Here is a 12,928-nt window from a genome sequence, read left to right on the forward strand (position 1 = left end):
GGAGCTCTTAACCTATTATTATTATTATTATTTTACATAGGGACCGTCTTACTAAAAATGATGTAGTTGGAACAACATATCTACACCTCTCTAAAATTGCTGCCTCTGGTGGGGAAGTGGAAGGTAAGTCATTCAACAGATCTAGAGCAATACTGGATACAGAACTTCTGGAGAAAAAAATAAACAGTAGGTTTGGTTTCTTAGAAGCCAAATGTGATGAACCTAGTGAAGCATTTCAATGATGTTTTGGTGATGGCCTGCAAAACAATTAATAATTGAAGTATATAAGTAAACTGCTGAAGTCATAATCCAGTATGCATAGATTGTAAACTTTTAGAAACAATGAAATTTACAGTTTGAAGATTTTCAGCTTTCTTGCTCCCATCCAAAACTTCTTTCCCAATAGTGGTTTTATGAAATGTTTGTATCAATACAGAGGGCTACCACCTTATTTTTTAGAGTGGCATTGACCCAAGTCCACCCAAATTTACAATAATACTCCCTTCTCAACTGATTCCCTTGGCAGGAACAGTAAGGTCAGATGCCAATGAACCATGTAATCCTCACTCCCTAAAATAGTGTGTATTAGGCCTTCATTCTCACAAGCACTGATAGCCAACACATTGTTTTTTCTGTAGTTTTCCTAACACTTTTCTTGAGAACTACTTGGCTATACCTGGCATTATGGTTTTGTGCATATATGCCAGAAATTGTAACAGGGAATGAAGGAAAGAGGTTAAGATGATAAGAGAAAAAATTAATGTTAACACAGTAATACCAACAGCTTGCTTATTTATTTGTTTTTTGAGACGAAGTCTCACTCTGTCACCCAGGCTAGAGTGCAGTGGCACAATCTCAGCTCACTGCAACCTCTACCTCCCAGGTTCAAGCAATTCTTCTGCCTCAGCCTCCCGAGTAGCTGGGACTACAGGTGCCCACCACCATGCCCAGCTAATTTTTGTATTTTTAGTAGAGACAGTTTTACCATGTTGGCCAGGATGGTCTCCATCTCCTGACCTCGTGATCCACCCACCTCGGCCTCCCAAAGTGCTGGATTACAGGCGTGAGCCACCATGCCCGGCCCAGCGGCTTATTTTTTGTGACCAAAACAAAAATTATTGTAATTGCCAATAGATTAAACATATTGAGAGATTAAACACAGGAAACAAAGTAAGAGACTTTGAGACAAAATTTTGTCTTGGGGAACCCAAGGTTCCTCTCAAACTTATCTTGTTTAAGGTCTTTTATAGATTTTGAAAAAACATTGTTAAAAGCAATGGATAACATAAATAAGAACCTGATTATTTTATATACATATATATATATATATATAGTATTAGATATTAGAGAGAAGATGAAGAAGATATTAGAGATATGGTGAAGAACATATAGATTTCCTGTCTCCAGAAGGGGGGGAAAATATAAAGGCAATCAGAAGACAAGGTGGTGAACAGCCATACAGTACAAATATAAAGGTACACGGCTGGGTGTGGTGGCTCATGCCTATAATCCCAGCACTTTGGGAGGCCAAGGTGGGCAGATGACTTGAGGTCAGGAGTTCGACACCAGGCTGGCCAACATGGTGAAACTCCGTCTCTACTAAAAATGCAAAAATTAGCTGGGCGTGGTGGTTGGGGGCCTGTAATCCCAGTTAGGAAGCTGAAGCAGGAGAATCGCTTGAACCTGGGAAGTGGAGGTTGCAGTGAGCCGAGATTACGCCACTGCACTCCAGCCTGGGCAACAGAGCAAGACTCCATCTTGAATGAATGAATGAATGAATGAATGAATGAATGGTTATATGTGGCATTATTTTAAGCAAATGGTAGAGGGTAAGAAAGAGATTCCATCTGAATGTTCTCTGCTGAGTAGCATCGTGATCATAACACTGGAGCTGTAATGAAGGAAATGTAATCACAGCCCTTTCCTTTTCTCTGCAGAGAATAATATTTATATGGTTGCTAGAATGTAAGCACTATTTATTTTGATTTTTGATTTTTAAAATTTAACCTGTAACCAAAGCTCTGAACAAAGTGTAGATGTCATCACCCATTACAGTGTAAAAATATGGAAGATAGAGATGAGAAGACGAAGGAGGAAGAGGAGTGGAGGTAGGGCGGGGGTGCTAATAGCCTCTTCTCTTCAAGTCAGGAATCTCAATATGACTATAGATAAAATCATAAAGGTGACCATTACAGGAAATAAAAACCATGCTGGAACTATATGGGGGGAGGGTATAGATGACTGAAATCCATTCATTATTCATAAGAAACCATTAAATAATATCTAAAGATAATTATTCAGAAATAGTGGCATAAGCATTTTGCTTAGTGACGTGTGGTAACATCCAGAAGAACTGAAAACAGAGATTGCTACAAACAATTTTAGCTTCTGTCTCTGGGGCCTCTCATTGCAAGCCCTGCAGACCATGGGGTTACAGGGTCTTAAAATAACAATGGGCTGTCAACATCGCCTTTCCCCCCACAAAGAAACAAACCGTGCTTTCAATCAAATGTGCAATGAACTCCAGGCCTTTGCTTACACAGCCTAAGACCACATTTACTTAGATTTTTTGATGTTGGTCCCAACTAAACCGTAAGATAAATAAATGTTTTATTAAAAACATGAAATGCTGGTAACTTCACCAGGACCCCTCTGTCCCTGGGCAGCTAGCTCTTCTGCTTCCTGGCTTCCTTGGGGCTGGGTGAGATTGAGTTACTCACGTGTGGTGGTTCTGCTTGTTGTCACAAAATCAGGTGTCATTTTGCATTTAACCAATGAGAATTGTATGCATTACAAAAGGGTCATATGTGACTTGGGTCTGAATTTGGGATTTTTCTGGTGTTGCTAAATCACGTACCTGGCACTGGATTTGATTAATGTTTTCAATGTCTGTTTCATAATGCCTGTGTTTTTCTTGTTTAACCAGTCGTATTTTTACTATATAGATTTCTCATCTTCGGGAACTGGGGCTGCATCATATACAGGTTTATGCTTCGTAATTTTGCTTTCTGTTAGATCTTCCTAGCTAATGTTATCTTATTAAGAATATATTGACTGTCTTTAGAACTTTTTTTGACATTTTGCTGTCTCAACATAGTTTCGCTAGAGTAATAATTTTTGTGTTAGTGCCATATGGTTGTCCTGCATGGCTAAGCTTAAAAGAAATGTGCTAACCAGGCTTTGCTCCATGTCTCATGCTTTCAGCTAAATGTACACCATCGTATTTGGCTTTATTGCAAATAATTTATTGTGAGATATAACATTTTCTGTTATCGTTTATGTTCAGTAGGTAGAGATATGGAGCACTAAATCAATTGTTCTGAAATTTAGCAAGTAACTTTCCCCCAATATCAATGTGAATCTCTAGGTTGGAAAATACGGAACGTTTTTTAGTTTGCAACCTGAAGATCTTCCCCTCCCCACAAAATGAGGGATCATAACACATCCTTTGGTTTGCACAGAACTTGTCATTTTTTGCAAGTTTGCTCAATACTGTCACACGCTTGACCATCACAACTCTCCTAGGGCAGATATTTTTGTTCCCCTAATAGACGAAGACTCTGAGAGGTTCATCTTAGAGAGGTTCATTATCTGTCAGATAAGCATGATTCGCCCTGCCACAATAATCTCCCAGGGTTGTGGTAAGAGAGGAAAGAGATATTGCATGTGGGAAAGCTTTGCAAACTCTGAAGCTGTGTGCAAATATAAGGTGATATCATGTAAATATGTAATTGACACAATGCCCAATTCTTACTTGCTTTAAACAATCTATTTTATTATAATCACACTTTATATGAATATTAAGTAGTCCTTAGATTTGCAGTGACCTTGGCAGATGGGCAAGCACTTTATTCCTTTATTCATTTGTTTAACCAATCAATGAATATTTTTGTAGTAGTATCACATGATAGAACCAGTAGTAGGTGTTTAGGAAATCAAAATACAACATACTTAAATCCTGCCACTCCCCCTGAAAAGTGATACTTTAGTCACAGAGATGTGCAGCTATGTAGGGTTCTAAAAACTAAAATATACAGTAATTATTTGTAGGAATCCAAAACATGAAGGGGATTCAAAAAGCTAAAGGAGGCATGGAAAATATTGTTGGAAAGTGGGTTGTAGCTAGGTCAGAGGAAATCCTTGATGGCAGGCTAAAGGATTTTTATTTTATTTTTGTATAGGCTTTTCAGCAAGGACATTGGGAAGTTTGATGTGACCACGGTGCATTAAACGGATTAGGAAACTTTGGAAGCAGGAAGAGACTTAGCTTATGAGAGAATGGGTTTTCTTTCTTTCTTTTTTTTTTTCTGAAACGGAGTTTTGCTCAAGTTGCCTAGCCTGGAGTGCAATGGCATGATCTTGGTTCACTGCAACCTCCAACTCCTGGATTCAAGTGATTCTCCTGGCTCAGCCTCCCTAGTAGCTGGAATTACAGGCATCTGCCACCACGCCTGGCTAATTTTTTTTTTTTTTTTGTATTTTTAGTAGAGACGGGGTTTCACCATGTTGGCCAAGCTGGTCTCGAACTCCTGAACCTCAGGTGATCCTCCTGCCTCGGCCTCCCAAAGTACTGGGATTACAGGCATGAGCCACCATGCCTGGCCTAGAGAATGGGTTTTCCCAGGAGTCTACACTACGATGTGAGCACATAGAAGGAAGATTCCTTCTGTTAATGTGCAATGAAGCAAGTCAAAGGGGTAACATACCAGAAGAGAGATTTGTTGGACAAAAATAATTAAGCCCCTGGCATTAAGCTGATATACAGTGGATCATTCTTGACAATTTGTGTTTCAATCCCTGGGGATCTTTAACAAAAAGCAAATACACACGACAGCACAGTCAATCATGGGAACCAGGTGGAGGAGAGGTGAAGTTAGACCGAAGGAACGGATGGGGTAGTGGAGGGTATCCTTTTCTGAGCTTTGAAACTCAAGGTCTGGAGTTAAATCTGCCAGTTTGTGGGACTTTTGACAAGTTGCATCACTTCGGTGGGCTTTGACTTGCCCATCCATAATGTGACATGATTGTGGTGCCATAGCTTAAACATCCATTCTTACTGGAATATTCTGTGATTCAACTTCTTTCTCTTTTTTTTAAATCTTTTTTCATGTGTGATTCAACTTCTAAAAATGACTTCCTTTCCTCTCTGTGAATCTCTGCTTTAATTCTCTGTTCTCACCCAACATCCCTCCACTAAAACAAAATATTTTAGCACACAGAAAGAAGTCCAAACCCTGTTTATTAGTGATCAATTAATCATCTTTGCAATGTTCCATATGCCACAGTGGATAAAGCCAAGCCAATTTATATGTTCATGTATATAGTCATTCCTCCTGTTTATCTGTCTTCAAGATGATAACACGATTCAGAGAACTCTCTGTTGAAGAAACTGCTGGTCCCTCTTTGGGTTTCATAAGAGATTTCCAAACATGTGTGACATGTAGCATCCTAGGGTGTTACCAAATCTCAACTTTAGGCTGCATATGCATTACTTTTGTACATCTTAAATGTTTCTTTTTTCTTGCTGTCTTCACTGAGATTGCTATTCAGCTCTTTTCTGCCTGTGTCCAAGATTTCTGTCTCCCCACAAACGTGTACACGCCCACTTAAACATACAGAGAGCCTCACATAATGAAAATGATTGTTCAGTACATGTCTATAGGGTTAGGTAAATTATTTATTAATGGGCATCATTCTGATGACGCTGCTCCATATTTATCTTTCTCCCTTAGTTTTAAGCATATAGTTGGAAAGGGCCATAGATATGATCTGTTCAACCTCATTGATAACAGGAATTATCCTGAAAACATGCTGAAAAATAGGCTGAAGGCTTTGCCTCAACATTTCTTCTGATTGTCCCTAATGCAACCTGTCCCATTGTTTATCATTTCTAATTCACAGAAAGTTCTGCCTTATACAGAGTGAACCAAAGCTGATCTCCCTGTAACTCCCAGCAGTGGTCCTTACTCTGCTTCTGGAGACAAGTCCATCCCTCTCCCATATGGGGGCCATTCAGGCTACTGAAGGCATATTTCCCCAGCCTCACCCACACTTTCCCCATTTTCAGCTATTTAATTATATTGTCCTCAGTGCCCTTTATTGAGAAGTTGTCTTGCTAAGACCAGGTAGCAGAAATAAGGAGCTTATCAGATGACCACCAGAGATAGAAAGGAATGAATGGGAATCTTCATGTCACTTATGAATATCACATGGTCTTACAACCACAGGCAGGCAGTTTATTAGCACGTATAAAATTTAAAAATATCTTGTATTTTTAACAGCATCTGCTAGAGTTATACTAACTACTACTGAAGATTAAATGACACTTTAGAGGAACAAATGAAGTTCATATAATATGTCATTTAAGTGACTTCCCAAAACAATATAATCTTTTGCCCCAATTGGCAATGGCATGTTTAATACAATGCCCATTATAAACTTGCAAAAAATGTGAAGGTCAACTTCAAAGTCTAATTGCTCTTTATTTAAATAACATTATATATTTATAAAAATAAGTTTACCTGTGCTATCTGCAAATGTTTTTATTTAATATTTTATGTAGCAATAAGAAAAGAGAAATACGGCAAGCCTCATGGTGCTTACAACTTGCATTAATACAACTAACTCACAAAATGGAGGAAAATAGTCTCACCTAACTAATAACTAATATTTATTTCAATAGATTGAATGTTAAGAGCCTAACACCTAATGATGATGTTTCTTTCTCAGTAAACACAGGAGAAACAGAGGTAGGCTTTGTTCCAACATTTGGACCTTGTTACCTGAATCTTTACGGAAGCCCCAGAGAATACACAGGATTCCCAGACCCCTATGATGAGCTGAATACTGGAAAGGTTGGTTTCTCAATTAAGGTGGTTATTAATCAACATTGGTTAATGTGATTATTTCTTCTTATAATGTCTGATCAAGTATTGCAGGATAGAAGTTTCATACTCCCTAAGACTTAGAATGCAAAGATAGGAAAAGATTGTGGAGATGATCTCACTGGGGGATGGCCAATGGCCATTTCCCCCAACTTCTATGCTTATGGTAGACATCAATAATCAATGCTGGCTCTCTTTCCTAAAAAGCCCCTGTGCTGCCTTGGAATTCTTTTCAACATCATATTCCAGGAATTTACCAAGCACTAGGCAATGACATGCTCCCTGAAACCCTTTATTACCCTTGATCTGATCAATCCTTTCATTTCATAGATGAAGACATGGAAACCCGGAGATGGGAAATGCTCTTTTTACTACAACAGAAGCCAAATGTCTTTTAGGTATCTCCAAGGCTCAAGAAAGGGACCAAGCTAGAGAGAAAAAGCCCTGAGAGGGGAAGGGTAAAAGACTGGCTGTAGAGTTGGGAGCCCTCCCGTCCTTTCCAGAAGGTTCTATTGCCAGCACTGCTGGGTGTCATGGGAGGAGTAGCCACTCTTCATCCTCATTCCGAGCTGCACCCAGAACATCTTCCTCCTACATCTTCTTCCTTTACTTCCTGGCTATTCTGAGACTTGCCCTGGTTGCCAACATGGCAGCCTCCCTATTCTGAGAAGAGATAACACAGAAAAATGCAGAGCTTCCCTGCTGAAGTACGGTGAAGGGAGACTTAGAGCCCCATCCACCTCCTACCTCCCAGGCTCCGCAACCTCCTTCTGGAGCCTAGAGCATGGTTTGAAGGCCTCTGACCTTGGTCGTAGCTAAGATCTTTTTCAGCCCTGGCATCCCAAGGTGTTCTTTGAGATCTGTCCTAAAGCCAGTGGCTCTTCTTTCAAACACCACAGACCTGAATCCAGCTGGGAGAGTTGCTGACTGATTCATTTTGAAAGTTAGGGCCATGGGAAGGAGGAACTTTTTGCAGTTTTATTAGCCTGAATAGAGACACAATTCTTTTTGCTATTGCTACCTAGAGGAATAATCCTGGATTATTGCCTTTCAGGGGGAAGGAGTTGCCTACAGAGGCAGGATCTTGGTTGAATTAGCCACTTTTCTTGAGAAGACACCACCAGATAAAAAGCTTGAGCCCATTGCAAATGATGACCTGCTGGTTGTTGAGGTAAATGTTAGAGTGTGAATAATGCATGGTATAGAAAAGGAGACCTCCAGGGACTGAAGGGGTAGCTGGGGGTGTTGGAAGGCAACCCAACTCACAATGAACGCACTCATCTGCATGTTTCTAGAACAGCCCTTTGAGGATTGCTTCATGCTTTGAGATGTTAATACCCTATTGAAAACTGGCAAGAGCACTGATACGGTTTTTGCACAAACCGAATGACCTGTTTGCTAACTGGTGTTAGTGGTCATGGGGAAGTGGCTGTAACACCCACTTCTTGCTGGCACCAAGAGCTATAGGTGCCACCACTACTCATTTCCATTTTCAGAGGTGGCTGGTGGGCCTCAGGCTTTCTAGCACGGGAGGGCAGGTGTGCTGAGGGCTCACATTGCAATGGCTGTGAACCCTGCTTCCTCCTTGAAGACAGGAAATCTTCCCAGTTGACTTCCCCAACCATTTCTGAGAATCCAGGTCGATGCCCGTGTGTTGCACAAATCTGAATCGTTTGCCAGCACAGCCAGCTCATGGATACCCCTCTGTCGGCGGCCCTCCTTGCTGGGTTGCAAATCACCGCCAGCCCCTCAGCTGCCCCAGGCTGCTGTCACCCTCTGTTCCGAGCACACAGGACAGGCCCTGCCCTGATTTCCCCACTTTACAGCAGAAACCAAACGGCAACTTTTAATAAGCTTTCACTTTCAGTTTTTGGGATAAGAATAAGAAAATACAGTAAAACGGGTGACAACGTGGTTGCAAAATGTGGCTATTCTCAAAGCTCATGGGGTCAGGCTGGTGTTCTGGGTCCATGGCAGTCAGCTTTCCTGTCTACTCACAGCCTGTCTCCTTGTGGCAGGACTGGGTTCCCCAGGCTCTCCCCAAACTCCTGTGGTGCCCGGAACACATCTTCATGTGAGTCCAGGCCCAACCGCCATGAGTTCTCCAGCGAGCCTGGGCCCTCTCCCTCTAGTCGTCCGATGTCTGCCTGTTACATCAGCTCCCTTTGCAGGATGATTGACAGGGAGAATAGCCATGCCCTTTAACAGAAACTATCCCTTCTTCCCCAGAGCAATGTGGCCTTGCTCATTGACTCCAGAAGACAGCTATATCAGGAGGTTAGCATCCAAAGCAGTCTTCTGGATTCCCCAGGCTTCACATGTTTGGAACATCCGTGGTCCAGTGCTTGAGCTGTACCAATTTCATTCCTGTCTCCTCCTTTGAGAGGAAAGGAGCAGGCCCCTGAGACTGCCCTCTCTCCACCTCACAGCCTCAGGAAGGAACTTAGCATCACCACAGCAGCAAGCCACGGGGCATCCGTGTAACTTCACACTGGGAAAGAAATAGTTCTCCCCCATGAATTATTACAGCAAAGATGATCATTTGTTTTGTTTTTTTACTAGTTAAAGACAAAAGTCAGTAAGGTCCTAGTCATAGTCTTTCTGTCTATTCCACAACATGATCCACTCCGAAGTCCAGGAATTACAATAGATCTTGAGGAAAAATTAGGAAAAAAAAGGGAGGGAGAGTGGGAAAAGGGGCAGTTTACATGCTAGTTACAGCCAGGATCATGCAAGAGAATAGCCAGAAACCACTTGGTGGCCTCCGTAGAGACACATGGTGGTTTTTGACTTGAGTAGTTACAGATTGGAGCTGGCTCTTGAAATGTTGGTTGGAATTCAGGGTTATGCAGAAATGCCACCATGGACATTCAACCATTATGGTACCTCTTTATTTTGTTCCATCACCAGAATGTAATTTAAGTTCATGCTGCTTCTCTTTGTTTTAAACAACCGTAGTTGCAGGGAGAAGGAGAAAGAGACCCAAGAAAATATTTTAAAAATGCTTTATTAACTGGAGTGCAAAACAAAATTAGTTTCCTTCACTGCAAATAGTTAAACACATACAGGCAAAGAAGTTTATTTCATTAATTTAGTGTAAAAGCAAAAAAAAAAAAAAAAAAGTCAACAATGTATGTTGCCCACGGTATATGTCAACAGAATAAAAGAAGAGCTTTTTATTGACTGGCAAACAAAACAGAATTCATTTTCTTTGCTCTGAATAATTAAACACAGCAAAATAGTTCATCTTTTTAATTAAATAAATTTAATAAAATCAAAAGTGAAATGAAGCAAAAATTTTAAAAACCTAACAGCGTTACAGAATAGGAGAGAAACGGGGATTCTGAAGATGTAGCCACACTTGAAGCAACCAGGAGAGAGTGAAATGAGCAGATCTGTGCACCTGCCAGAAGGACTGAATGAATGCAGTCAACCTACAACATCATCATGACCCTTGTCCGTCTTCAGAGGTCCTCTGTTCTGGGTGTTGTGCAGCTAACAAAACTTTTTGGTAAAGCTAAAGAGGCTGCAGCAAACGGGCGACTTTGTTGCCAAACAGCCAAGCACTCCCCATCTTTCTAAAGCAGAACTGAGCTATTGCTCCCGGTGGGCCTGGTCAACAGAGGCTGCAGTGCAGGAGGGATGCAGCAGGTTCAGCCTGGCCACTTCCATAGTAAGAATCAGGCAGATAGAAGATCAAGGGTTGCCAACCCAGTGTTATTCTAATACCTGCTGGCTTCTGGAACCTCTGCCCTGCCACTAACGGACCCCATTTTTTTTTTTTTTTGTCTCCAGGATCGAGAGTCTGTTGTTGGACCGCTTTCTCCCTGCTCCTCTTTCCCCAGTCTCCTTAGATGTGACCAAATGTATTTTGGGAGCATTCTATGCACTTGCATTCTCTCTCCTACTCAACTACAATCTCCTTGAGAGCTCTCATTGGTCTGGCCCACATTAAGGGCTCAAAAATGTTGCTAGAAACAGCACCTTCAGGTTCTTCCAGCTGCTCCATCAGGTGTCAGCTCCCTTTAGTAGACACACCGAAGGTGGCATGCTGGGCAGTGTTCACTTGTACCTGATCTCCTTGTCACTGACCTTTAACGTCCCATGCCTTGTGTGTCCACAGCCACTTTCAAGAACTCTTAGCTCTTATCGATATCTTGCTTGACAGAAATCACCTCCTTTTCCAAATCGACTGCTGAAACTTTATACCACCTTATCTACAAGGTGCACTGTCACTGATGATCAGAAAGAGAGTCCCAAGGCCTTAACCCCACCTGAGTCCAGTAGACTACAACTTATATTCTTTTTTTCTTTTTTCTGAGACAGAGTTTTACTCTTGTTGCCTAGACTGGAGTGCAATGGTGTGATCTTGGCTCACTGAAACCTCTACCTCCTGGGTTCAAGCGATTTTCTTGCTTCAGCCTCCCGGGTAGCTGGGATTACTGGCACCTCTCATCATGCCCAGCTAATTTTTTGTATTTTTAGTAGAGATGGAGTTTCACCATGTTGGCCAGGCTGGTCTCAAACTCCTGACCTCAGGTAATCCACCCCACCTCGGGCTCCCAAAGTGCTGGGATTACAGGCGTGAGCCACCGCACCAGCCCAATTTATATTCTTTAATTTTCTCATGTTGTAGGCAGGTCTTGTCCCAGGCTCTGTTCTCTGAATGGTGCTTGTTGTTCCTTCCCCGCTCTACCTGTTTGTGCCCTGAGGGCAGAGAGGAAGTGGGAAAGGTCTGAGGGAGCAGCAGAATTCTCAGCTGCCTGAATCTTGGAGGGTAGCCTGGCTCTGGGGCAGGTGAGCCGATGGTGGGGGTGCTCCTCCTGGAGTCTTGGCTTGCCTGGTGATCCCGGGAGCTGCTCCATCTTCAGCGGCTTGTTCACAGTGTGTCCCCTCTCTGTTGGGAATTGTGCTGATGGCCAGAAGCCCAAACGATTGCTTTTAGGGCTCACACTCTCCAGGGAGGGTCCTATCAGGGATTCTGGGGTCATTTTGCAAGCTCTGCGTGAGAGCATCCGCAGAGTTCTAATGGAATCCTGGCTATGTGGAGGCCTGCAGGGCAGAGCCGGCCCAGCTGCAGTATCATCCCTGTAGTTCCCACCCCACGTCCGAGCCTCCCCATGAACCTTTTTCATCCTGTGCAGCCCCTGACTTAACAGATGGCTCCAGCTTAAATACCGGCCATTTTCTCCTGGGCCCTGACTCAGACCACAAATCATGCTTCCTATTTTTAGCTCCTTCCCTTTTCTCCTATCATCCTAGCTGGTTTACAAAGAAGTTATGTTGTATATAGTTCTGACTAATCCAAATAACTTCCCACTTTTTCGTTTTGACACAATTCAAGCTCAAACCCAGAATTTCCACATCATTCTGGACCACGGGTATTCCAGGGGGCTTAGCTGTGGGTAGTTGAGCAGAGCTCTTGACAAGTGGCATGCTCCCCTAATCCCCCTCTATCAGAGTGACAGTGGACTAAGCTAGGGAGGCTTTTAGACTCACAATGCCCAGGTTAAAGCTTCCTCAGGTCATTCAATGTGCAGCTCAGGTTGCAAACCAATGTTTTAGGAAGACTTTTTAGAAAGATTGAGGCCTAGAGGGGATTTGACAAAACCCTATTGGAGGGTTTTATTATACCATGTCAAAAACTCCTTTAACCAAAATGGAGACTCTGTAATAGAAGGATGTTCAGGGGTTCTTCAAGACCACAAGCTTCAGTCACTGTCAGAAGTTCTTAAAACAGTCTTCAAAAATTTAAAAATTCCAGCCAGGCATGGTGGCTCATGCCTATAATCCCAGCACTTTGGGAGGCCAAGGCAGGCGGGTCACTTGAGGTCAGGAGTTAGAGACCAGCCTGGCCAACATGGTAAAACCCCGTGTCTACTAAAAATGCAAAAATTAGCCAGGTGTGGTGACATACGCCTGTAATCCCAGCTACTTGGGAGGCTGAAGCAGGAGAATCACTTGAACCCAGGAGGCGGAAGTTGCAATGAGCTGAGATCGAACCACTGTACTCTAGCCAGGGCGAAAGAGCGAGACACAGTCTG

The 12,928-nt window shown here is 42.5% G+C and overlaps 1 protein-coding gene across 2 annotated transcripts in view; it reads left to right on the forward strand.

The window, feature by feature from the left end:
- MYOF (myoferlin) overlaps positions 1 to 12,928 on the forward strand; it is a 179,663-nt gene that overhangs the window by 89,430 nt on the left and 77,305 nt on the right. Inside the window, exons 16-19 of one of the 2 annotated variants that reach the window (XM_011988472.1) lie at positions 41 to 123; positions 2,946 to 2,984; positions 6,730 to 6,854; positions 7,939 to 8,055. In XM_011988472.1, coding sequence (XP_011843862.1) covers positions 41 to 123; positions 2,946 to 2,984; positions 6,730 to 6,854; positions 7,939 to 8,055 — 364 coding nt within the window. The remainder of the gene's footprint in view (positions 1 to 40; positions 124 to 2,945; positions 2,985 to 6,729; positions 6,855 to 7,938; positions 8,056 to 12,928) is intronic. The other variant, XM_011988473.1, reaches the window with a different exon arrangement.

This window comes from Mandrillus leucophaeus, unplaced genomic scaffold (assembly GCF_000951045.1).
Source record: "Mandrillus leucophaeus isolate KB7577 unplaced genomic scaffold, Mleu.le_1.0 Scaffold331, whole genome shotgun sequence".
NCBI classification, from domain to species: Eukaryota; Metazoa; Chordata; class Mammalia; order Primates; family Cercopithecidae; genus Mandrillus; species Mandrillus leucophaeus.